General features: G+C 35.6%; 2 protein-coding genes across 5 annotated transcripts; both read right to left on the bottom strand.

Annotated features, from left to right (window-relative positions):
- Positions 1 to 2,308: 2,308 nt before the first annotated feature.
- Positions 2,309 to 17,929, bottom strand: LOC113235461 (alpha-tocopherol transfer protein-like). The gene is made up of 8 exons (XM_026471159.1): positions 17,823 to 17,929; positions 16,477 to 16,628; positions 8,396 to 8,552; positions 7,437 to 7,566; positions 7,099 to 7,230; positions 6,398 to 6,508; positions 6,193 to 6,298; positions 2,309 to 3,092 (listed from the first exon to the last, which is right to left on the bottom strand). The coding sequence occupies exons 2-8, from the start codon at positions 16,619 to 16,621 to the stop codon at positions 2,941 to 2,943; spliced, it is 933 nt and encodes a 310-aa protein (XP_026326944.1). The 5' UTR covers positions 16,622 to 16,628; positions 17,823 to 17,929; the 3' UTR covers positions 2,309 to 2,940.
- On the bottom strand, positions 17,669 to 25,980 carry LOC113235471 (alpha-tocopherol transfer protein-like). Of its 4 annotated transcripts, none has more exons than XM_026471170.1 (8): positions 25,861 to 25,980; positions 24,027 to 24,178; positions 23,579 to 23,735; positions 20,982 to 21,111; positions 20,741 to 20,872; positions 19,820 to 19,930; positions 19,458 to 19,563; positions 17,669 to 18,005 (listed from the first exon to the last, which is right to left on the bottom strand). In XM_026471170.1, exons 2-8 carry the CDS (start codon positions 24,169 to 24,171, stop codon positions 17,854 to 17,856), a joined length of 933 nt encoding a protein of 310 aa, XP_026326955.1. In that variant the 5' UTR covers positions 24,172 to 24,178; positions 25,861 to 25,980; the 3' UTR covers positions 17,669 to 17,853. The 4 variants fall into 4 exon arrangements, with proteins under 4 accessions (XP_026326955.1, XP_026326979.1, XP_026326971.1 ...); XM_026471194.1 differs by having other exon boundaries at positions 20,741 to 20,841; positions 21,032 to 21,111; XM_026471186.1 differs by lacking the exon at positions 25,861 to 25,980 and adding an exon at positions 25,090 to 25,713.
- Positions 25,981 to 26,307: the final 327 nt, after the last annotated feature.

Below are 26,307 nucleotides of genomic sequence, written 5' to 3'. Positions count from 1 at the left end.
TAACTAATAATTGACAGAATTTATCGCATTGTAGCTGTTTGTACAATATTTCTGATGATAATTAATTACACAGCATTTTGGTGACTACACAGACATTTATCTAGACAGACGCCACAAGTGTACGTACTTCGCGTGCCCAAAGTAAGTGAAATTCACTTACTTGGTGCTACACTTCAGAACGCGCTCGACCGTTATCGTAGATAATCACGGCGAAAAAATGCATGACTGTGCCATTACAAACTGCAAAGCACCATAACTGTGGGTAAACTGGTAAAGAGAGACGTTTCCTTCCACGGGCAAGTGTAATCAGAAGAGGCATAATTTATTTTAAAAACAATTATTTTGGTTTTGTGTGAATTTCGAGAAAACAAATATGCAACCGAGAGTAATAGAGTGAGTTTTGTAATACATTGCGGTTTTTGCTTGGTGCGATATATTTGTGATCCTTTGTTAATACACCATGAATATCGAACAAACTTTTGTATAATGCATTCAGTTTCGTGGTACGGGCGCTTGTACATTTCTTTGGCCAAATTTAACATTTAGTGATATATACGTTAGGCAACACTGTTCTCGATTCTGATCGATTTTGAAAACAAAGGGACGAAAATTATTATGACCTTAGCAATATTATAAAAATATTATATATCTCTTTTGTTATAACGTTTCTTTTTTTTTTCAGTTTTGTAGTATCTATTATCAGTGGCATCTACAATTTCGATAATTTTTGCAGCACGTTGCCTCGCGTGTTCGAAGTAGTGAGCAAATAATTACATACATCGCCGGGTATGTAGTACGAGTAATACAAAAAATATATAATGCAGCAGCAGCAGCAGTAACAAATTCATTTGACTTGGCATTCGTCAATTTGATCAATTATCAACAGAAAACCATCTAGTAAAATTAATTAAGGCAGTCGCAAGTTCATATATTAACGTTCATATATTAATTATTTAAGTTAATCAATAAGATCTTCTATTACAAAAAGATGTTACATAATAAGCTCATTTTTTGGAAGGACAATAATTTCAATATTTGAAGTCGATTAAAAATTAGTCTTAATTTTTTTTTAAGTAATCAACATTTTTTTAAAACAAGTAAAATAAAGGACTTAACTATCTAATTTTAGTATATTTCTACTATATTATTGTTATGACTACTTGTAATCAACAAATACTTGAACATAAATTGTTATATTTAGAAACGATTAATTGATTGATTGAACGGAAAACGCGTATTCCGTTCAATCAATCGATTTAGAGCAGCCAAAAGTGGACAATAACGCCCCCTTGTGGGCGCTGCAGGCCTAAAGGGGGCGTTGTGAAGAGGCTTAGGGGGAGATTTGTAATTTCGTCTAGAAAGACTCTTAGGGTCGTATTCCAGAACTCTACTCCATGCTCAAGTCAGGACTTGAGTATGATTTGAACCATTAGAAATCATACTCAAGTCCTTGCCATTAGGGTCGTATTTCCAGTGCTTGAAATCATACTCAAGTCCTGATTTGAGCATCGAGTAGAGTTCTGGAATACGACCCTTAACTGAGCTCTCGACTCTCGACTACAACTTGTGAACATCAACTAATTCTAATTAAGAGATTGCTCAAACTACCTCTGCCCGATATTTCTCTCCGTGTAGTTCATATATCTGTCTTGTTTTATTGAATAAATAAAATAAAAATCATGTCAATGGGCCGCTCCGTTTCGAAATGAAAGTAGACACAAACAAACAAATAAAAAGGCAACAGACAGTTTCGGATTTTAATAGTCATTAGTATTACCATCGTATATACCAAGTATTACAATCGTTAGGAGCACCGCGTCTTTCTAGGACGCGAGACGGGTTAAGATACTTATCGTTTATAATTCCTATAAATTTTATGACACCTTTGTAGAATTGTTCTATTCTTAATAGATTATACAAAATAGAACTTATAATACGATGGAAGCGTAAAAATACTACTACCAATAATTGACTTAAATGTCCAACAAATATGTATAACCCAAAACAAGTTTAACAACATCTATGCGATATTGTTCTTATCTTCTTTGTTTAAACTCAAATATTTTAGAAAACACATGTCACCAAATTAACGATATTTCGTTTACTTGAAAACAAGTCTTATAAATTTATATAGATAAGAAATGTAGAACCGTCAACAATATTTATTTTCATGCACAAGAATCGGGAGAAGATACAGAGCGAATTATTATAAAAATAAACTAATGATGTAGTGAATATTTCTTTTTCATAGAAATCACACATAAAATATGTGGGCTCGCGCACACTAGCGATGCGCGATTGTAATGATTTCAATATTCGACACATTAGTAATCGCTAATCCTGTCATTCGAATGTCAAATTAGTAACCAACTAATTTTCGTATTCGAATGATTTCAATGATCATTCATTACTAATTAGTAGTATTAATCCATAGATTCCATAGAGCATTACTGCTCGTAATCATCTAGCCCTCTCTGACATATGGTAAACACTGTAAATGTGACGGGGACTGGGATATTTTCTGATATGGACATGATGAATTAGGTGTTCCGATATAATAATCATTCGACTCGTGCACCCAACTGACTATAAGGCATTCGGTATTGATAAATTATTCTACTCGAGTCGAATGATTGTGCTTGGATTCGACTTATCCGAATGATTTGCCCATTCGAATGATTAGTATTAGTAACATTCCAAGTCGCGCATCGCTAGCGCACAGACCCTTTGGTCACACCATATAAAGTAAATTTGCCATAATAAATGTAAATGTTATAAATGTAGATGTTTTGTATTAATAATCAAAAATAATTACATTAACAAATATACAAAATTTTATTAAAACTAATAATACAGTGCATACGAACTCCAAAATGCAATGTGCAATGTACTTAATAGAATTTACTTGTCTCTCTGCCCTTTTAAAAGCAGTTTCCTTCTTCAATCAAAGTCTAGTTTCCTAAAAGATCCTTCAACTCCGAACAAGTCTTCTGATGTTTTTGGTTTTCCGGGTCTCTTAGACTCATCTGTACCGTACTTCTCTTCTTCATCCAACCAGTGTCTATATTCTTCTATTTTCGTTGCCCAGTAGTCTGGAAAAAGAACTATGTTACAAAATATCAAGAGATTACTAAATTCAAGTCAAAGAAGAGTACAAAGTTGAATTTATATTTGATTTTATTTTCGGGACGTGACCATGGCATTGCAATATGTCCGAAACATCGAGGTAAATGATGATTTTATACAAGATTAAGTCCCAAATTTGGCAAAATTTAGAATACGGGATAGCTCAATTTGTAAATGTGGCCAAGATTAATGCACCCGAGAACATTTATGAGTCTTCCACCTCCTATTCCTCGCTCTGTAAATTTCAAGTTTCTATTACCGGTTTTTACCATGTTTTTACAAATCCTCTTTTAGAATTAATAACTGATTTTATTAGTACTAACAAACTTAAATTATAAAACTTATTTACTTAAATATCTGTAACGATGATGGTATATCGTGTTGTTTTGTATTGTTCCAGAAGCCGGAATAGAAAAAGAATAGTATTAATTAAACATTTAAAAAAGTAATAATATTGGCAACTATTGACTTGCAATTATCTAATAATAATATATTATCTAAAACACAGTTCGGTTTTAGATCTAAATTATCGACATCTGACGCCGTGCATCACCTTACGAATTTTGTAGCAAGGGAACTAGACAAGGGTAACAAAACTGTGGGTATTTTTCTAGACCTAGCGAAGGCTTTTGATACAGTTTACATCCCTGTGCTGTTACAGAAGCTTGAATCGCTTGGTATAAGGGGCATACAGCTTAAATTACTCGAAAACTACCTGGAGGACCGATCCCAATGTGTTAAAATAGGTGACATTCACAGTTCTGATCTGAAGTGCACTTCATTTGGAATTCCTCAAGGAAGTATTTTAGGACCAACACTTTTTCTGATTTACATTAATGACCTTTGTAACCTAGATTTACAAGGTGGAAAGATCATATCCTATGCTGATACTGTTCTACTCTTTTCTGCAAACTCTGACAAGGAGGTATACGACTATGCACAGCGTGGATTCAATATAGTAAATAACTGGCTCCAACATCATTTGCTAACACTAAATACGGATAAAACTTGTTTTATGCAATTCCATATGCGGAAATCAAAGTCATTTATATCTAACCCTAAACTATATGCTCACCATTGTTTTGACCCTACTAACAACCTGTGTAAATGTCCAGACATTGCTATTACTAACAAGATAAAGTATTTAGGTGTTATATTAGATGACATCCTATCCTTTAAACACCATATCGAAGCACTAAGCGCCAGACTCCGTAAGTTAATGTTTGTGTTTAAAAAACTACGCGTTTCTGCTGATTTTAAAATAATCAGGCAAGTTTATTATGCATTATGCCAATCATTAATTACTTACTGCATTATATCATGGGGTGGTATAGCTAAAACTACTTTACTAATCATTGAAAGAGCCCAGCGAGCTGTCCTAAAGGTTTCTACCTACCGCCCTTTCCGTTACCCCACTGACCTTCTGTATAAGTCATGTAAAGTATTAACTGTAAGGCAATTATTCATTAAGTCCACAGTCCTCAAACAGCACGTATTGCTCCCATATATTACTGAAAACACTAGTAAAAGACGAAAAGATATTGTCTGCCCCAAAATTATATCATCAAAACATACTTTTATTTCAAGATTTTTTGTGTTTCTTGGACCATTTTTGTACAATAAATTAAACGCTAAATATTCCATTTATAATTTCTGTTGCTTTAAGGTAAAGAAAATTCTCCAAGAAGCTCTTCAAAATATGTCCTATGAGGATACAGAGAATTTATTTATTATCGTAAATTAAATGTTGTCGTGTACATTTTTTATTTATTTTTTTATTTTTTTATTGGCAATTTATTATTTAATTGTTTAATTTTATTTCATAAGATTCTCCTAAAAAGTATTTATAATATTAATAGTATCCACATTTATAATTAGTAGTACTTTTTACCTGAAATACAGGAATTTCCTAGTTCAGGTACATGTGTTATTTTTACATTAAATCGCATAAGTAGTCTTTAGTTTTCTCTGTACATTATGTTACTGAATAAACAATTTTTATTCAATTGGCAAAATTCTTCAAGGGAAACTTAAAAATAGAATAGAAGTCCCGATTTTAAAATAAAATAATGTGTAAAAATTGTGAAAGTTTAAATCAGTGAATACAAAATGTAATAAAAATCGTTTACTGTTTAAGGAATGTGTTTTATGAACAAATAAATCGTAGCTAATATTAATACGGGTTGTTTTTTAATTATTAGATAAACGGTTTACTAGATTCCTACGAATCATATTAACTAGTTTCGATCATGGTTTCTTAGTTCACAAATGTCACGTCAGTTGGACAACTCAAACTGAGCGAGGCCGCAGCTTAGAGGATGGAAAAAAAAATAAAGCAAGGCCGCAGAGAGGGTGCCGCTAATGTCGTTTAAATCTGTTCAGTACATCGAGTATATAACCAGAAATAGATACGAAATAAGGGCCATACATTCCTAGTCACTCATCAGTGATACATCACTTATAAAAATCAACTCTCGTTTGCACTGAAATATAGACAGTGCCAACATCTGACCTACGTGTACGTCTCCGTATAATCCAAATTTATTCTGTATTTATTGTAATATAGATATTTCTCTAACAATGGCATGCTGTTTCATTCGGTGGTGTGGGGAAAAACAGCAAAACATCTAATTACATAACAAACGGAATCAAATTTAATCGGTAATTAAATTTTAAATATTTAATTTTGCAATTTACGTCCATTATAGCAAAGCTCAAATTAACTGGTCGATTTGAATTGAAACAATTGACGACACCCGTCAATTGTTTCGAATTCGGGCTGGCCAATCGGAGCGCAGTTGTCACAGTAATGATGTGGCAGAATAGTTTTCAAACAAATTAAATAACATTACGTGTCTATTTCTGGTTACATACTCGATGGATTATCATCTGTCGCGATCTTATGACATGACGGTCGTTGGCGGAGTTGCCATATGAAAATAAAAATTGAATATAAAAGTGATAGGAGGGGCTTTTTTGTGTGCGGACTTGAAAAGTAAAGAAAACCGGCCGCCGCTCTCTGAGAAATATACTCCGACATATAAAATAAATGCTATTTTAATTTACCTGTTATTTCTTCAATAGTACCACCATTACCTCCATATTCAGCTGGTAGAATGTCTTTAGACACAAATTTGTAGAGTGATTCGTAATCTCTGCCGTGAACGTGCAACTAGGTATAACCAACATTTACATTGTTATGAATTAATATTTAACACAATTAAATGGTTATCATATTAAGGCACACCGTATAATGTAATCGATCACTTACTCTGTTCCTATTTTTCTCGTTCATAAAAGTTTTACCAACATTGAATAAAGTCTCAAAACCAGAAGGCATATTAATATAATGAGCTGCTTTCATCCTAACAGGTGCTGCATCCTAAAATGATATGAATGGTGAAATTACAGGCACATAGGACTAGTCAACTTATATCTCAAGGTGACGGGCGCAGTGGTAGTGTTTTGCGATTTAAAGCTCTGAATGGCACTGCAACTGTTGAGGACAGGCACGTCGTTTACCACCAGGCGCACGACTTGTTCGTCCCGTCATTTGGTATCATAAAAAAAAATTGCATTAATATTAAAATTTCATGACGTAATGCTTTCCGTTTCGACGAATCAAATATTATTAATAGCAGTAGAGCTCCTTGTGAAAGGAGTTACCTTATCTGTTTCTGCCGCCAAGCAGTAATGTCAGTATTACTGCGTTACGGTTTTGAAGTATCCCTATCCTTGTGCTGGTGAAATTACGGACACATGGGACTTGTCAAATTATGTCTCAGAGTGATGGGCGTAATGGCAGAGCCCGTCAGATCTTTGCGATTTAAAACTCTGAGTAACACTGCTACTGTTATGGACTGGCGTGTAGCTTACCATCAGACGCACGACTTGTTCGTCCCGTCACTTGATATTATAAAAAAAAAATCCTTTAAAATAATTCTACTTCTTAATTTTACTAAATTTTCTTACTTGGCCAGCGACAACCATTTTCTTCATTATCGTAGGTGTAAACTGAGTAAAATGCGCCATACTCGTGCCCTTTAAGTCCATAATGGATATACCACCGTTTACCATAAGCTGATCATCTTCAAGGTACATTATCTGAAATCAGTTCAGATAATGTACCAATCTTTTATTGAAGTAGCATTAAAAACCATATGAAAGAAGCACGCTATTGACAGATAATTAAATAAAGCTTTGGCATGACTTATTCTCAGCATTGTACATAATAAGTTATAAAAATAAACACTACATCGAACTATAAATATTTTCAATTTTGTAATGACAAGCAAATAAAAAACAAATACCTTTTGTATGACATTGGCAATTGATAAAATTTCTCCGATGGTGTATTGTCCAGGAGAATACATTCCACTTCTAATCAAGATAACTCTAGGATCGGTTATTTTTTCTGTCTTTGGCAAGACTACAGTTATTCTATTACAAAAAACAAACAAAAAATAAATATTTTACGGCTAGTTGATAAAAATTAATAATAAAAATAGAAATATTTAATTAAATAAATGAAATAAAAATTTATTTACATGCTTATTATTTAAAATTAAAAACAGCTTTTTCCAAATTACAAACTCTTTTATCTTTTCATTTTAATATAGTCATTGTTTTTTCTAATTTGTTAAGACGACACACGAAAATAAGTTTTAAGTGGATCCTAGTCAGATTTTTTCTTATTTTAATTTAATTAATTTATTATTTTGCAAATAAATAAATAAATGGCATTTTTTACAGTTACCTACAATAGGTGATTCAGTTGTTAAGTCAAAAAACTTTGTTACGTATAGTAAAGAATTACAAAATAAATTCTCTTTTTTACTCTAATCTTTTAGACTTTGGTATCTTTTAGTAACGACATAAAATGACAGAAACAATCCGATACGGGGCTAAAAGTGGTAATCAACAAACCTAGGGTGAGATCTTATATCATTGCTAGTTTCCGCAACTGAGAAAAGATAGAATGTCATTAAATCTGAAATCTGAAATGAAAAGAAATGGCATACAGGAATTTCGTATAAGGCAAAGGTTGCCTTGATTTGAGGCAAAGGTTGCTTATTAGGTGCCAGGCTCTGTCAAAAGCCTTGGATATGTGAAAAGGCGTGCCAGAAGCCTCAGCGTATCTTTATCAATACAAAAAATGCACATATTCAAAAAGTACCAGACCATTATTTTCATGAAACCGTGAAACCATAATTACGCCACCAAAGTCGAAATAAATTGGCTGATTTTCTTTTAAATATTGTAAACATACCCTAATTTAAGAATTTCCATAAATTTAGAATCTCTATGATTGAGTGTGTTGAGTTCAGATGTAAATACTTTTAATGAATAATAGAGATCAAGCTTCTCTTTCGTTCGTTCCAAACTGAATTTGCATCCTCGTAGAAATGCTGCAAGCCATTGATCATCTGCAAAAACAAGGCAATATCAAATTAATAAAGGAATGCTGTTGAAATTACAGGCAATGGGACGTGTCAACTTATGTCTCAGGGTGACGGGCGCAGTGGCAATGCCCGTAAGATCCAAAGATCTTATGGAAAGATCTTAAAGATCTTATAATCCCAAAGGATTTCAAGCTCTGAGTGACACTGCAACTGTTATGGCGTGCCGCCTACCAACAGGCGCACGACTTGTTTGTTCATCCCATCACTTGGTATCTTAAAAAAGTCCTGGTTTTTTTTTTCATATCATGTTTCCAGCCTGTAGGTACTACATCTAAAATAATAATGTGACAACCCTACGCTCCGAATGGAGTGTAAGCATTAATGCGCCAAACAGGCGGAAATTGCCTTACTTGGTCTTAATATACTATGGTCAGAATCACTTGGTCCGGATGGCACAAGCTATCGCAGAGAGGTCATGTGTGGGATTCCGCAAGAGTCTGTCCTAGGACCACTTCTTTGGAACCTCGCATACGATGCAGTGCTGGGGGCCTACCACAATCTCTTAAAACAATATTACTTTAACCTTACAATGAATTTTCGTACCATAACGCGCTTAAAGTAAGCTTATTGTAAAGTTAAAACTACGATGTTTTATTAGCTGCTTTGTGACTATTCATTCACTCAGTTCCTACTATGACGCGACTTTAACATTAAAGTAATATTGCTCTTATGTCAAATTTAACAATCTTAAATAGTTACACGGATGCAATGGAAACTATATAATTTTCAGTTTTATTATCTTAATATCGATTTGTAATGATTAAAAGTTAAGTTGAACTTATTTATTTACATATATCTCTTCAAATTTTGTTTATTTTTTATTTAATAGCACATAGGAAATATTTTCTCGTTAAATAAAAATACGCGATGTTTATTTCGTAAAATTATGACAGCGCCATTTATATGCACCTTGACGAAACTAACAGTTGACACTAGACTATAATGGATGATCAAACGAACTTCTTGAAGTGAAGTTCGATCACTATTATGTGAGTCGCTTCATTCGAAGATATAATATTTAACCAGGTAGTTTCCATACCTTGCTAGGCAACACCGCACGGTTTTTAGAGAAAAAAAAATGTTTTGACGTTGGCACTCCCTACCAGGCATCAACCGCCAATTTCTATCCTCATTCCTTTTAGAGTGGGAAGCAAAACTTATTTGGGAGTTTCAGAATCTTTACTTCTGATATAACGATGTCAAGGGAAGGAGGGTGTTGATTATATCTTCGAATGAAGCGACTCACATAATACTGATCGAACTTCACTTCAAGAAGTTCTTTTGATCATCTATTGTATTTCGTCACTTCATTCTTGATATAACATTTAACCAGGTAGAGTTTTAGAGTATTCAGTTTTGCTTCCAGTTGATTTTATGTAAATTAAAAACCAGAGGCTTAATCGATAAGATAAAATAAAAAATCGATAATCATATCTATATTACATTTTTATTAAAGATATATATAGATATGAACATATGACGGTTTTTCTCCTGAGATCACAATCATAACAATTTTTAAACCGTACAATCATATAATAATTTTATAAATAAAGTTTATTATTATTATTATTATTAATTTAGAATAATAATTTTCCGTTTCATTATGTTGTAAGCAAATGGTTCTTGGGAACGTGTGTTCGTCTTCAGTAAGTATTAGTCTATTATAAAATCTAGTAAAGGATGTGAGATGTCGGAGTCCAACTCGCAGTCTTGCGTATGAGCTCTATCGGCACCTCAGACGCGCGCGCGTCTGGCGTGGAGGCGTACCGCGTGCTATGCGCGCCGAAAACTGCTGTGTCCACACAGGCCGCGGCGCATCCAACACCTGCCGTACACATCGGCTCACGGTCTGACTCGTGGCTACTCTGTGGGGAGCGTTCCCTGACGTCCAGTTGTCTTATTTTGTGTTACCAAAATATAATGTTTGACAACTGCGACAAGGCAAATACTTATATCCTCTCTAAAATATAGAAAATTTAATATGGGCTGTACGCGACCAGGCGCAGTCGTTTTGATTAAATCAGGTATTGCAATTTTAACCGGAATATCTGATATTTGTATGTTTTTATTTTAATCAATGCCTGTTTGTACGCGGTGTGCAGTGAAACAAGAAACTGCAAGTAAAACAACATGTTTTTTCGTAAGTTTTTCAAGAGGAAGTTCTGTGTTGGGAAACCACGTTGAAACTAATGCGAGAGCGACTTGGGGACTCCAAGTATTGCTATACTTAGGTGGGTTTCAATCTAAATGCGCCCTTAAGTAATCTTTTTATGCGGGCGTCTGAGCCTGTTACAGACTATAAAAGAGATAAAGCAGACTGTTATTATTGCAAAGTGCCCACCAGAGCTTTAGGGACACATTATGTTGTCTAATTGTATTTTAAGAAAGAGAAGCTAAGGGTAAAGTCTTCGCCTCTTGTGGGACTTCGCAGGAGGCGAAGGGCGCGCTGATAACGGCAGAAAGGGTAAGGCTGGCGTGCAGTAGATGAGGCCGCCTGCCATAAGATTTAATAATGATTCGCTTGAGTTAAAATATATCAAGTCGGAAACCGACAGGTTTTGCAGCAGGAGGAACCGTGTCTGGGAAGGCCAATGTGGAAAACCAAGAGTACCATTTGCTTGGTCATCAATAATTTTGTGTATGCATTTCGATAATAAAAAGAAGGGTGGGAATGCGTAGAAAAAAAATATGAATTCCGATTAAGTGTAAAGGCATCTACGGCAAATGCATCTAGTTCCTGAAACCGAGAGACAAAAATAGCGGATTTGGCATTGGTGCGGGATGCAAAAAGATCGATCTGGGGTTGTTCGAAACGTCTGACAATGGTCTGGAAGGCGCGAGAAGACAACTCCCGCTCGGTGTCGGGATTAGACTTCCTAGATTATCTTTTGTATTTACATAATATGCACATATGCATACAAAATTATGTTGCACTTTTCGCACCATTGCCAAATTGGTTTACTTAAATCGTTAAGGTGGGGTATTGGATCCCACCCTTGCGATTTATGCAACTGATCACCGTAGTATTGCGTATTCGCAGCAATATAACACAATTAGATTATACTAATATAATATAAGAAGACTGTAATTCTTAGTAATTGATACAGTGCTTCTTCTCAACAGCCCTCCGTTGGCCCAGGAGGCCAACTGAGGGCTACTCGCGCCACATACGGCATCCCAACCGGTGCGCGGTGCATCTGTATAAATTCTAATTTAAAACTTGAGGTTCTGTCCACCAACTCAAATCACTTAGAATTATATCTGGAAGATAAATTGTTGTTTCATAGTTACCGTCATGTTTTTGAAGACTTAGAAATTTCTGAATTTCCAGTAATTCTGTATATAACCAACCGTATTTAGTGGCTGGGCAAGCTGAGATGAGGACACCAATCAATTGAGTGTACTCCCGTATGGTACATCGGGGTAATCTCATTATTCTTTAAAGTAAGTGTTAAATTTTTTGATGTTTTTCTAAAGGTAAACTTATACTTAAATTTCATGAATCAAAATTGAATCTTAGAAATTTACAAACTTGACATGGTTGTAACACAGACTTGCCGTAATTAACGACGAAGCCTAATCATTGCAATAAGTTAATGGTTGCATTAACATTATTGATCATCGCAATAATCAGCTGAAATACAACAAATAAATATCATCTAAATATACCACGAACTTAAATCCTTGTTGTCTCAAAATGTGTTACAACTTCTGTCATGATTTTGGTAAACACTTTCGGTGCTGCTGTGGACAAGCCGTATATCAGAGCAGTAAATTCGTAGGTTTCAATTTCATTCGAACCACAAGGTAAGTACTGAAATCTGTGGTACTTTCGGTCTGCTTCGCAGATAGATGTCAATGAATACACCTCTTTCAATGCGTGGTATCAATTTTGAAGCAATTCGATAGTCCTCCATTTTAAAATGAATTTTTGTTACAAATTTGTTAAAGAACATTACGTTCAATATGAAACGACTACTACCGTTGCGTTTTGGGGCTTAAAAAAGTACTAGAAATGTATTGATAATTTCTAGGACAGCACTTTGTCATTGCTCCCAAGTCAATTAAGTTTTTAATTGTGATATGCAATTTTTTCTATTGTCGTCTAGCGATAAACTAATGCCGGGTATTACAGACTGGTGTTGGTACCTGTTTACATAATGGTATTGCTGGCGAAGCTGCATATTGGTTTTGCAGGAGGCTGTCGCCTAAAACCATCAACGATCTTCTTTAGAATTGTATTAAATAGGTAATTGAGTTTTAACTACGGCGTGTTTCGTTAACTCTTATTAATTACACGTATGTGGGATTTAAATTGCAATAACTCGCAGTTGATTTCTTATAGCAGTTACTCACCCCAACTTAACTTTATTTTAAATATACTTTTCTTAGAATAATATAATTATTAAAATCCGCTCGTGGTCGATTTCATTATCGCGGTTAACTCACGGTTAGCCCCGACGTAATTTTATTTAAAAAATTCTTTGCTTATTAGCATGTAAGAACTAATACTGTTCAAATTAAAATCGAGTCACAGTCGATTTCATTATCGTGGTTAACTCGCAGTTAAACCCGACAAAATTTTATTTAAAAAATTCTTTGCTTATTAGCATGTAACAACTAATATTGTTCAAATTAAAATCAACTCGCAGTCGATTTCATTATCGTGTTTAACTCGCGGTTAACTCCGAGGCACTTTTATTATAAATCATATAAAATGCAGATATTAATATATCTGTTCTGATTTTCATCCACCCATGTTCGATTTGGTTATCGAGGATAACTCGCAGTTAACCCGATGTTTTATTAAATGTAGGTTAGATTCGCATTTGCGATGTATGAAAGCCAACATTTATTATAATTTCAGAAGTAGCAAGTATGCTATATGATAAAAATGAATATTTTCATTTTTTATTTTCATTATTTATGAGCGTAAGAAAAAATTCTTACCTTGATCAATTTTCGACTCGTCCGATGATATTATAATCCTATAACGCCGACGACGTTTGGCATCTGTATTTTCCAAGTATTTCAGTTTACTTTTATAATATTCGATTTTTTCTAAGTTTGTTCGCTTTGACATTTTGACGGAGTTGTGGAGGTGTGCTTGTTGCCACGCACGAAAAAGGAATAACGATAGAAAATGGCGGTTGATGCCTGGGTAGGGAGTGTCAACGTCAAAACATTTTTTTTTCTCTAAAAACCGTGCAATGTTGTTTAGCAAGTTAGGGCGCACTATGTCCTCACGTTTTATTATCGTTAGACGACTGTTGTGTCTAGCCTGTTCCCATATCACGAGTGTCTGTCGTGGACGATTTTTTATCGTTGAACGACTGTCGTGACTAGCTGTTCCCACTAGATCGTGACGACAATTTACCGTTTCACGACAGCCTCCTTGCCCATCTCTGGCTACGACCCAACGCTACTGCAAAGCGAGCACAGGGCGCGGGGTACAAGAGGGGAGGGCAGGGAGCAGAATACGTGCGGACAGCGATAATTAAAACGTGACGACAATAGGAGCTGCGACAATCTGTCGTCACGTTTTTATCGTGACGTTTTTTTATCGTCTGACGACTGTCGTTCTCACTGTTCCCAATGTGACGACGTTTGTCGTTGTAACGATAAAAAACCGGTTAATCGTGTCGTGCTATATGTGAACAACTTCATTTAAATATTCAAGCCACGACACTGTAAACTGCACGACAATCTGTCGTCACGCCATAGTGGGAACGCGCCCTCAAGGAAACTACCTGGTTAAATATTATATCGAGAATGAAGCGACGAAATATACATTCCGAATTCACAACGTGACTATCGAGACTCAGCTTGATTTGTTTATTTTTCTTCATGAAAATGTGGAATAATTATTGAAAACGTAATTTTAAACTGAGTGAATGAATACACACACAGAAATAAAATAATTCTACTAACAAGAAATAGCAATTTCTCAAAATATTTGCTAATTCTGAAAAAAATATTTATTAAAAGTTATAAAATATTGTCACTACAAAAATACTGCTTATCTTTTTCTAATACAATTTTACTCTTAACTTTATTCTAACTTTTAGACAAACACCTTTACTTCGAGATTTTATTTCATTTCTAATCAATTAATTGGACATTACTTACATCAAGAAATTTTTACCTCTTAAATCAAATTTAAATTATCTTAAACGGATTCAAAATTTATTTGGTGGATTTAAATAAAATATATTCTTAAACAAAAAAAAGTGGTTTGCTATTCAGATTAATATTCTAAATTCTAGAGTTTATTTTTAAAGCTACATTTTGTTGCGTTTTCATAGTCAATGTTGTCTTGACATGTCGCAGAAGGCGCAAGCGGTGATGATTACTTTTACTTGTGCTTGTAATCATAAAAATCATAAACAGTCATTTATCCAAAGAAACAATACGTAGTATCTCTAGTTTGTTAGTGTGTTATTTGTAGTCATAATTTAAGAAATTTGGTTTCAGCAAAGCACAACTCTAACATGCAATTAGTTCCATCACGCCACTGCTAGATGGCATTAGTTGTAAGAAGATTCCGTCCTATTTCTGCTACTTTAAGGTTTGGCACTGAACTGTGTGCTTTCACGCTATTAAGACATACTGTTGGGTCCATAACCCTGTAAATTTACGCTATTTGATATTAGAAAACATAAATCTTCAGTCAAATAATTAAGTGCCTCTCAATTTTTCATTCTGTTTTTCAAGTCAAAATCGGACATTTCTAATAACTAATAAATATTTTGTTGAATCTAGAGCAGCTTTGTGACTTGAAGTAAATTCATTTGCTCTTGGATTAATTATTTGTGTCTTATAACTAAAATACACTTTTGAGACTTTTTTTACTATTATCAAGTAATTATTCTCTAGCGTCTATAGGGAGAGGATCGTTTTGTTGGATTTAATAAATTTGTCTTCATAAAAAGAATTTTGTCTTTTTCTAAGTAATCTGTTTTTACCGTGATTAACTGCCTCAGTGGCTGAACGTTTACCATCACTGTCACACGGAGGTCCCAGTTCGATTCCCGGGCCGGGAGAAATATTTGTATGGCCTACATTTATTTATCTCGTGAGTTTGGGTGTAATTTGTGGTTGTCTATGTGTGTGTCCATGGCACCCGCAACACAGGGGTTCAGGGCCCCTAGTACGGGGCTATGTAGAGTGTGTGCGTTAAAAAATTGAAAAATAAATAAAACATCCTAGTTTTAACATTATAATAAGCTTACTTTAAGCGCGTTATGGCACGAAAAGTTAATGTAAGGTTAAAGTAATATTGTTTTAAGAGGTTGTGGTAGGCTCCCTGGTGTGTTACGCCGATGAAACCCTGGTTTCACCGGAGGGTAGGACATCGAGAGGAAAAAAAAGGTAAAATGACTGAAATGACTTCATATAAAACGCACTCTTGGTATAATAAGGACACATCTGGAAAATGACAACTTTTCAGGAAAGAGGGTTTCATATGGCAAAATCACTTTTGACCACATGTGGCTTTATTATACCAAGAGTACAAAAATATTAAATAAATACATTATCTTTTTCGCCATGACACAAAGAATTTAGCACCAGTAGACCTCCATGTCAAATAGTTTGTCCAGGGAAGTACTACCACCTTACCTATTTCCGCCGCCAAGCCGTAATGTGAGCATTACTGCGTTCCGGTTCTGAAGGGTAAGGGTGCTGATGAAATTACAGGCACATGGAACTTATCATCTTATATCTCAGGGTAACGAGTGCAGTGGCAGTGCCCCTTAGATCTTTGTTATTTAAAACTCTGAGTGGCACTGTTCGTCCCATCGCTTAAAATCATAAATAAAGTATAGATTACCTGTAGGTAATATTTGTTTTTAGACGGGTATGATTATAAGACATGAGATCAAATTACCTGTTCTAGCTTTCAAATGGGGTTGTTTAGCAATCCAATCCTTGAGATGCTGTATGCTGTCTTGAAGTTTATTAGCATCTTCAAAAAGGTCTGCTTTCGCCTTCTCTACTAGTTCTGGGGGAAGAGGTCGAACGGCAACAGACATGATGCATCTTAAAACAACAAATTATCATAAAAGTTTAACTGTTAATTAATAACCATTTTACAGGTAATAAATGTATGTAATTTATACAATTCATTAATTAATAATATAACTATTAACAGATTATTTAAATGCCTACAGATAATTTTTCAACTAAAATGTTTCGTTAAATATGGCAATGCCTGCCCTGTGTCACAGTAGTTTGAAATACAATAATCAATATTAATACCTAGAGTGTCGTTTGTTCAGTTTGATATCACGTTATCTGTTGATAATTTTATCGTCGTTTTAATCCAAGTGATCGTTTTACAAAATACGAAAATGTAGGATAGAACTTATAATATTATTATTTACATAAGTAGTTCACAAAGTTATATAGTGGAAAACAAAACTACATATATATACATATATACATATATAGAAAATAGAGTAGCAACGAATATTCGGTTACTACTGGTTGCTATTTGGCAATCGGCAGATTCGGCCTATATTTTTTTTGGTGTTCGGCCCAATACTGAATCACTATTTAGCCTAATATCGAGTACCTAACAATAGGAGGAAAAAAACACAGTAAATTAGCATGTAACTTTTATTAATGAGGAACGTGCACTGTAAGTATATAAGTAATAAGTAACACAACTAAGTTATTATTTAAGAGATCAATAAAGATAAAAAAATTAAAACTACATACTTGTTATGTAAGGTACATAACTAAATAAACGCTAACAAAATCTACCAAGTATATATCCAAACCAAAATAAAATTAAGTTTTCGAAAGTTGTCAAACGAAAGTTAAATAAACAATTACTTTCTTCTTTATGTCATACTTTTAAATTATAAACTTGAAAATAAAAGTAACTTTTTTGTTGCATTGTACAAAATTATCGTAACTGGAGTTAATAGTAGTACTTTTCGTGCCAATTTTCATACGTGTATTAGTCAGTCCGAAAAGGTTGCCTAATATTCGGCTATTTGGCTACGCTTCCAGCCGAATACCTGTGCACTATTCCTTGCAACACTATTTTATTCATAAAAATACTTTTTCCAGTGAGCCGCAAAAAAAATGTTATGAAAATATAAATCATCGAACAAATGTATTTAATAATATCGAAAACAACACACATATTATGTATAAATGATAAAAATTACGTCAGTTTTTTACTACACAGAGAAACTACTAAACTATTGCTTAATTTTTTTTTACGTGTATATAAAAACCAAGTTGGCGTTATTAGTTAATCCATCTGGAGTTGTCGGAAAGATCCTTCAACGCCAAACATGTCTTCACTTGTTTTCGGCTTTCCTGGCCTCTTAGACTCATCTGTGCCGTATCTTTCTTCTTCATCCAGCCATTTGCTGTATTCTTCTATTTTCTTTACCCAGTAGTCTGAAAAAGGTCATGCTTCAGCAATAATTGGAAAACCATAAAGAATGTGAATTTGTGGTCATTTAAATTGGCTTTCTTAAATTTTCATTTTGAAACCGATCTTCTTTATAATTTCGAAGATTCTTACGGTACGTCAGCTCTTTATTCTTACAGTGATACTCAGAAAACACTCTTAAATTCCCTACGATCCTTCAATCTTGGCTACAAGACGAAGAAAAGGAACTGTATGCCCTTACAATACATTTCACACTAGTTTTTCTCACAGACATTTCTGTTTCCTGGGAAATAACCTTTATAATAAGTTAAATACCTGCTTAACAATATTTCCCTCAAGAAAAAATCTTACAAGCAAAGGGTCTCTCCATGGTTACTAACACAATCTTACAATTCCACTGAGGAACTTATTACACCTCCCTCGTAAACTACCTACACTCTAGGTTACACAATCATTACACTCTCATATCATTATCAAACATCACTTATATCTACATCTTACTCTTACATCTTACACATTCATTTTTTCATGATGTCGCCATCTCTGAGGTCCCGGATTCAATCCCAGGCCAGGTCAGTATAAAAACGAACTTTTCCATATTGTCTCGGGTCTGGCTGTTTGTGGTACCGTCGTTGTTTCTGATTTCCATAACACAAGTGCTTTAGCTACTTACTTTAGGATCAGAGCAACGTATGTGATGTTGTGTAATATTTATTTTTCTAATATTCATCTCCCACATAAATACACAAAAATAATACATATATATAAAAATACACATATAATGATTTTTAATTTTTTAAATTGAGCTAATCACAAAAGCAAAAACAGTTTTTCTTGTTCCAAAGGTCCAGGTCCAGGTCCAGTGACCTGTAACACAGAATTTTCAAACCTTTTTTTTATAATATCAAGTGACGTGACGAACAAGTCGTACGCCTGATGGTAAGCTGTACACCTGTCCACAACAGATGCAGTATCATTCAGAGCTTTAAATCGTAAAGATCAGAGGGGCACGGCCACTGCCCCCGTCACCCTAAGACATAAGTTGACAAGTCCCATGTGCCTGTAATTTCACCAGCACCCTTACCCTTCTAAACCGGAACCCCGTCTGCGGTTGTCCGCCACCGCGAACTCACCCCTGGAGGATCACCATTCCCCCTCCATCGTTAGTGGCATGCCGGGAATACTTGGCACACCAACCAACCCGTGAACCCTTACCTAATGGGTGACAAAAGCTCCCGTTTTTGACTCCCAGGGTACATGACAGTACTTCCCTAGATGAACTCTTTCATAAGGAGCTTTACTGCTGCTAACCTATAACGGGCGCCAGTCACTCACAAAAGTAGTTTGATATTACAAAATTATATTATGTCGCATCGATTTAATTACCTCATAACCTGCTTTTGTGAGTGCAAATAAATAAGTATTATTAATATATTATTAATTTAAGATTTATTTACCGACTATTTCTTCTATAGTGCCTCCATTTCCTCCGTACTCCACAGGCAGGATATCTTTAGACACATATTTGTACAGTGGCTTGAAATCTTTCCCATGAACATGCAACTAGAAAATAAGATGTAACAATTATTATCTGACATTGACAGTGACTATAAAACAATAGTACCGCCAAATAATAATAGAAATATTTAGTATACATTTGAAGTCATTCATACAAGTTGACTTTATAAGTTATGTGAGATGTATGAAGGATGCTTATAATAATCTGCTGTTTCGTATATTTTTGATCTCCCTATTAAGTTCACTCTGTGTAAAAAATAAATAAACATCAATAAAAAGTAACACCATATAAATGTCTTACTCGATTCCTGTTTTTTTCATTAAGGAATGTTTTTATAAGGTTGAAAATTGTCTCGACTGGTGGAGGCATATGATAATAATGAGCTGCTTTCATCCTCGTAGGCGATGCATCCTAAACCAAAATTACATAATTAAATTTTAGTAGAAGTAGAGCTTGAAAAAGTTGTAAATCTCTAATGGGTCGTGACCAGGATCGTGTCAAAAAATATTCGATAGATTGAAAGAAAATAAACGAAGGGCTGTAACAAGAAAAGGTATGTAAGAACAAAGGTACTTTACTATAAAACACTCCCTAACTTAATTACATTCGGATATGCTTATGGATGAATATAAAGTAGACACTTACCCCAAAAGGGCCGAGTTATACAGAATTACAAATTGGTATTAACTTTGAGAACTGGTAAAAGGATCAAAATTAGACGCATTTTAGTATTACAGGTGAGCTGCTCGCTACCGCGATTGAGCAGGGAGTGACGACGGAACGAAATAAAAAGAGAATGGCGAGGCAAAGGAATTAAAGAACGATTCAAAATTTGAAAACAAGTGGCCAGGAACCAGAGAAAGGGTGATAAAAAGTTGGGATGACGATGTAAGGAGGTCACATCATCACAAGCTCATTGTGAAGAAGAAAGAATTCGTCCAGGGAAGTCTCTCACCATACCTATTTTTTCCGCCAAGCAGTAAGGTGAGCTTGCTGCGTTCCGGTTTTGAAGGTGCTGGTGAAATTGAAGGCACATTGGATTTGTCAACTTATGTCTAAGTTGATGGGTGCAGCGGCAGTGCCCCCCAGATCTTTGCGATTTAAAACTCTGGATAAGTGTGTTGCCAGACTCACTGCATTTCATAAAAAAAAAGGTTTACCATAGTCACGCGTATGCTGGTATACCAATATATTTGATAATCCAGTTGTTAATACGCTTACCTGATTTGCAACTACCATTTTCTTCATCATCAACGGCGTTAGATGAGTAAAATGGGACAAAGTTGCATCTTTCATATCCACCACGTTTACAACACCATTCACTGTAAAAATATCGTCGTCCATGTACATTATCTGCAAATTATACATCCACAATTCTATAAAATCTTGGTAAGGGGCAATGCAGTTTCTCGTAATAAATTAAAATATCACAAACATTTTTATAAGGTACTTAAGCACTGACCTTTTGCAAAGTTCTTATAACACTCATGTTTTCAGGCATGGTGAACTGACCAGGAGGACAGGCCGCAACCCTGAATATCAGTACCCTAGGATCCGTCAAATTCTTTGATTTTGGCAATATTAACAATGTGCTAAAACAGAAACGCAAAATAAAAGAAACGCGAAAAATAATGTAAAAAAAACTAAATCAAGATTTTCCCGTTGCCATACAAAACAAAATCAGCTGATCGCAGTATTCGTATACAAAGTTGAAAATTTTACTATTGTAAAATTAGATGTGGGTTTCATAAAAAAGTAGTTTGGTATCATGGGTAAATTTAAATCTTATAAAGTTCTTAGGTTTTCGCGATTGTTACACATAGGAAATGAAACTATTTTTCCGGATTCACATCGCGTATATTTGTTTTTTTAAACAAACCAACGTTTCGGGCCATTTACAGGTCCCATGGTCACGGTTGAGTCAACCAGTAAACAAATATACGCGATTTAAATCCAGAAAAATAGTTTCATTTCTTATATCTTATAACTTATAATATCAATCATCAATAGTCCTCAATCGTCGCAACGTTGTTTAAATTTGCGACCATATAATTTAAAAATTGTTATCATATTATGAAACCCAGTAGTGTTCCAATGAGTATTCAGTTTCACCAACACCCTTATCCTTCAAGACCGAAACGCAATAATGCTCACATTACTACTTGGCGACTGAAAGAGGTATGGTGGCAATATTTCCCTGGACGAACTCTTTCACAAGGAGTTCTACTGTAACTGAAATCTTCTGTTGTCTAATCTATAACTATGTATACATATATATATAAAAAAAACGGGCACGTTAGATTTTTTTCTCTACTTCAATGAAGAAGAACAAGAAATAGGTTTTATTAATTTGACGATATATTGGCATGTTATTTGAAGCATCCTGGCATGATTCTTTACGTTCCAAATTTAAAATTTGAAATTAATAAAAGAAAAATAATGATTATTGTGGATTATTCTAAAATTGCTTTACTAATGGCGCGAATTGCTGAAACGATTTTTAACTGATTACGATATTTTAAAACTTTTTGGATATTTTCTGCAAATTAAACAATTTAATCTTTCTTTTTACATTAAATACCACTTTTTGATATGAGTGATAAAGTGATAAGGGCCGGTAAAATTATAGCCCTACTTGAAGAAGGTTGTTCGCAAACTTACGTGTCTCAGCGGCTAAATGTGAGTCGTTCAACTGTCCAGAGGATTTGGCAACGGTATCAAGAGACCGGTTCGGTCAAAAGAAGACCCGATGCGGGAAGAAAACGATGCACAGAACCAAGAGATGACCGCTTTTTGGTGAGTCAGGCGTTGCGGAATCCTAAGGCGTCAAGTGTGGACCTGAAGAAGAGCCTTGAAGAAGTAAGAGGAGTAGAAGTTAGCTTGTGGACGGTCAGGAGGAGGCTTTTGGCTGCCAATATCAGGAGTTACCGCCCAGCTCGGGGCCCTAAATTACTCCGTAAGCACCGTGTTGCTCCACTTCAGTTTGCTCGGAACTGTGCTTCATGGGCTCTGGAGGACTGGAATAAAGTATTGTTTTCTGATGAAGCTAGAATCTCTTTGTGTGGAGAGGACCGACGCCGGCGAGTGCTGCGAAGACCACGGGAACGCTATGCGGAAGTGTGTTTCGAAGAAATCACTCCTTATGGCGGAGGCTCCGTTATGTTTTGGGCAGCAATTAATTCGACGGAGCGTACGGAGTTAGTTTTCATAGAAAATGGAACATTAAATGCACACCGGTACATAATGGAAGTCCTAATTCCATATGCACAACCCACATTGACTGCACTTGGGGAAGATTCCATTTTTATGGACGACAATGCTCGCCCGCACCGTTCTGGCGACGTGGAAGCGTACATGCAAGAAGTTGGGATCCGTCGTTTAGATTGGCCAGCTCGAAGTCCTGACCTAATTCCCATTTAGCATGTCTGGGATGTTCTAAAGAGACGGGTAAGATCAGTGCAACCTGCTCCACAAAACATCAGGGAGCTAAAAAGAGTCATTGCAGAAGAGTGGGAACGTATTCCTCAAAACGTTATTAAAAACATCGTGGAAAGCATGCCCAGAAGGATTCAAGCTGTGATTTTGGCAAGAGGAGGTCACACTCGTTATTAAGTTTTTACATTTGTAATTTTATTTAATTAAAAAAAGTAAAAAAATCTTGTCTTTATTGCCGACCACTTCTTATTGTTTGGGCGTGTACATCGGTTTTAAAGAATCCATCGTTTTTTTTTCTTTTAATTGCCTGAATTCACTTCACGCGCATTAATTTACACGATTATAAGTATACAGCCTAAATCAAAGAAATAAATTTCATTTAATTAACTCAAATCGACTTTAGAACGTAAAAATCCTTAGGTGCCCGTTTTTTTTGCAAAAGAGTATATATATATGTATGTATGTATAGGTTTCATGAGAAAAGTTTTTTTTTAATGTAAACCAAACTACTTCACGAGAGGTGGTCATCGTCGCCCAAAAAGTCACAAGTAGCTTCAAAATACTGGTACCTATCCCGTAATAACCTAGAAATATTTACTATAATAATTATGATTATATACATACCCTAGCTTAAGAATTTCCATGAACTTAGAATGTCTATGGTTGATCGACTGAAATTCAGGTATAAGTGTTCTTAACGAATAGTAAAGATCGAGTTTCTCCTTCGCTCGTTCTAAGCTGAATTTGGTTCCTCTCAGAAACGCAGCCAGCCATTGGTCCTCTTGAAATAAACAACAGAAAAATATCATCGATACAGTATTAAGCGACAGCGATACTAGACAAGACAGGCAGAAATAAACACACAGATGAAAATATTTAGCTTGCAAATATTATGGCCGCAATGTTGCACTGTTGAGTATCAGCTTTCAAACCATAATTGACACTACACAAGATGCCAAGGGTGTGTAAGTTAACAGTCCTATAAAAAACTACTTTCTCCCTCTGATTGATACCACACATGAAACAAAGGAAATGTAAGTTCTACAAATTCTACAACGAGCCATTTCGTTACCTGTTCTAGCTTTCAAATGCGGTTGTTTTGCGATCCATTCTTTTAAATGCTGTATGCTGTCTTCAAGCTTTTTTGGGTCTTCGAATAATTCCTCTTTGGCTTTATCCGCTAGATCTGCGGGTAGAGGACGTACTGCGACAGGCATACTGAAACTTTTTTTGATATTCTTAATATTCTTATGTAGTAAGTTACGAGTAAATAAAAATTAAAAACACGTATTCTGCCGTCCACTAACTAAAACGCAGCTAAGTGACAAATGGTCAAATAACCGTTTTAAATCTCGAAAGCTGTTTAAATCTAAATTAAAATATTGTCAAATTAGTGCTGAACAGATAAAAATAGACATTATTGTCCAACATCACTCATCACTCAAATAAGCATTTTGGTAAGTTTTGGAAAACGACCAATAAATTAAATCCAAAGCCAAGCCTTCCAGTAAACGTAGGTAGTGCACATGAGCCGGGTGACATAGCCAATGCGTTTCGGCGCCAGTTCAAGGTACAGTCACCCCTTGAGACGGCGACGCAGGTGAGTGATGCTGAGACAGGGAGACCAATGGGAGACATTACTTTTAGAATTACCGCCAAACAAGTTGCGAGTGTTATTAAATCAATGGTCAGAGGGAAGTCTCCTGGTCATGACAGTGTTAGTATTGAACACTTAAAATATGCGGGTATACTTATAATAAAGTGCATCTGTCAAGAGTTCTGGCATTGTTTTTTAACTTTTGCATTAGTCACTATTACTTGCCTGATAAACTAATGTACACAATTGTTGTTCCTGTCATTAAGAACAAAACAGGTGATGCATCAGATTTATGTAATTACAGGCCCATATCCCTGGCCCCAATAATATCCAAAGTGCTGGACAGTCTGATTGATAAGCATTTCGATAAACATATAAACCTGCATGATGCCCAGTTCGGTTTCAGAACTGGTCTATCCACTGAAAGCGCTGTCCTATGCCTCAAACAGACTGCCCAGTACTATACGGCCAGAATGACGCCAGTATACGCATGCTTTTTGGGCCTTTCTAAGGCATTCGATTTAGTGTCATATAATACCTTGTGGCGAAAACTGCATTGTGATACCAAAGTGTCCAAAGAAGTTGTGTCTATGCTGGGATATTGGTACAGCAATCAGAAGAATATTGTCAAGTGGGCAGGTACGCAGGTTGTACTCGGAAGTATACAGGTTGGAATGTGGGGTGAGACAGGGAGGGTTGAGTTCACCGCGCCTTTTCAATATGTATATGAACCGTCTCATCGGAGGGTTCAGTGGCACTGGTATCGGTTGCCATATCGATGGAGTCTGTATAAATAATATCAGCTATGCTGATGATATGGTGCTGCTGAGCCCTTCGATTAGTGCCCTCCGTAGATTGTTGAGTATATGTGAGTTATATGCAGAGACCCATGGACTTAGGAACAACGCAAAAAAGAGCGTGCTTATGATTTTCAAGGCAGGCACTAAATCGTATTCTGTTGTGCCTCCGGTTAAACGTGCTGATACTCCCTTACAAAAAGTGGAACGGTTTAAATATCCGGGGCATTGGGTCACTGATGATCTAAATGATAATTTAGACATAGAACGGGAGCGCAGGACGCTGTCTGTGCGGTGTAATATGTTGACACGGAGGTTTGCACGTAGTAGCGACCAGGTTAAGGTTTTGCTTTTCAAAGCATATTGCCGGTCCTTCTACACGTGTAGCCTGTGGGTCAACATTACGCAGCGTGCATACGGCGCACTGCGCTCCAGTATAATTATGCTTTTAGGGTGCTATTTAAGTTGCCGCGTTACTATAATGCCTCCACTATGTTTGCTGAGGCTCGTACCGATTGATTTTATTCAATCATACGAAAGCGTTGTGCCTCACTCCTGACTCGGCTACGAGGCAGCACGAATGGCATCCTTAGCATCCTTGTCGCTAGATGGGACTCTCCGATGGTGGGGCGCTGGGTGCAGCTGCACACGGCACCAAGCCGGTAGCTGCGCCTCGAGCCTTTCTACAGGGGAATCTCATTAATAAATAAATATTAAAATATACTTTCCCAGTTCTTACTAACACTAATTTTTTTAGTTATTTTGTTATTAACACTATGGATTTACAGTCCGAAATAAATGATGATTATTATTATTAAGATAACAGATTCAATGGAGTTTCTGGCCTCTCTAGAGCTGCTGCACAACGTGCTTTTTAAATTGACCCCATTGTTGCACGAAAAATGGGTAGATTATGCTTATGCAAATTTCGAGCGAAACTCGTTTAAATTAGAATTGCT

This window comes from Hyposmocoma kahamanoa, unplaced genomic scaffold (assembly GCF_003589595.1).
Source record: "Hyposmocoma kahamanoa isolate Upper Pololo Valley unplaced genomic scaffold, ASM358959v1 102, whole genome shotgun sequence".
In the NCBI taxonomy this organism is placed as follows: domain Eukaryota; kingdom Metazoa; phylum Arthropoda; class Insecta; order Lepidoptera; family Cosmopterigidae; genus Hyposmocoma; species Hyposmocoma kahamanoa.
This window is presented reverse-complemented; position numbering and strand designations above follow the sequence as displayed.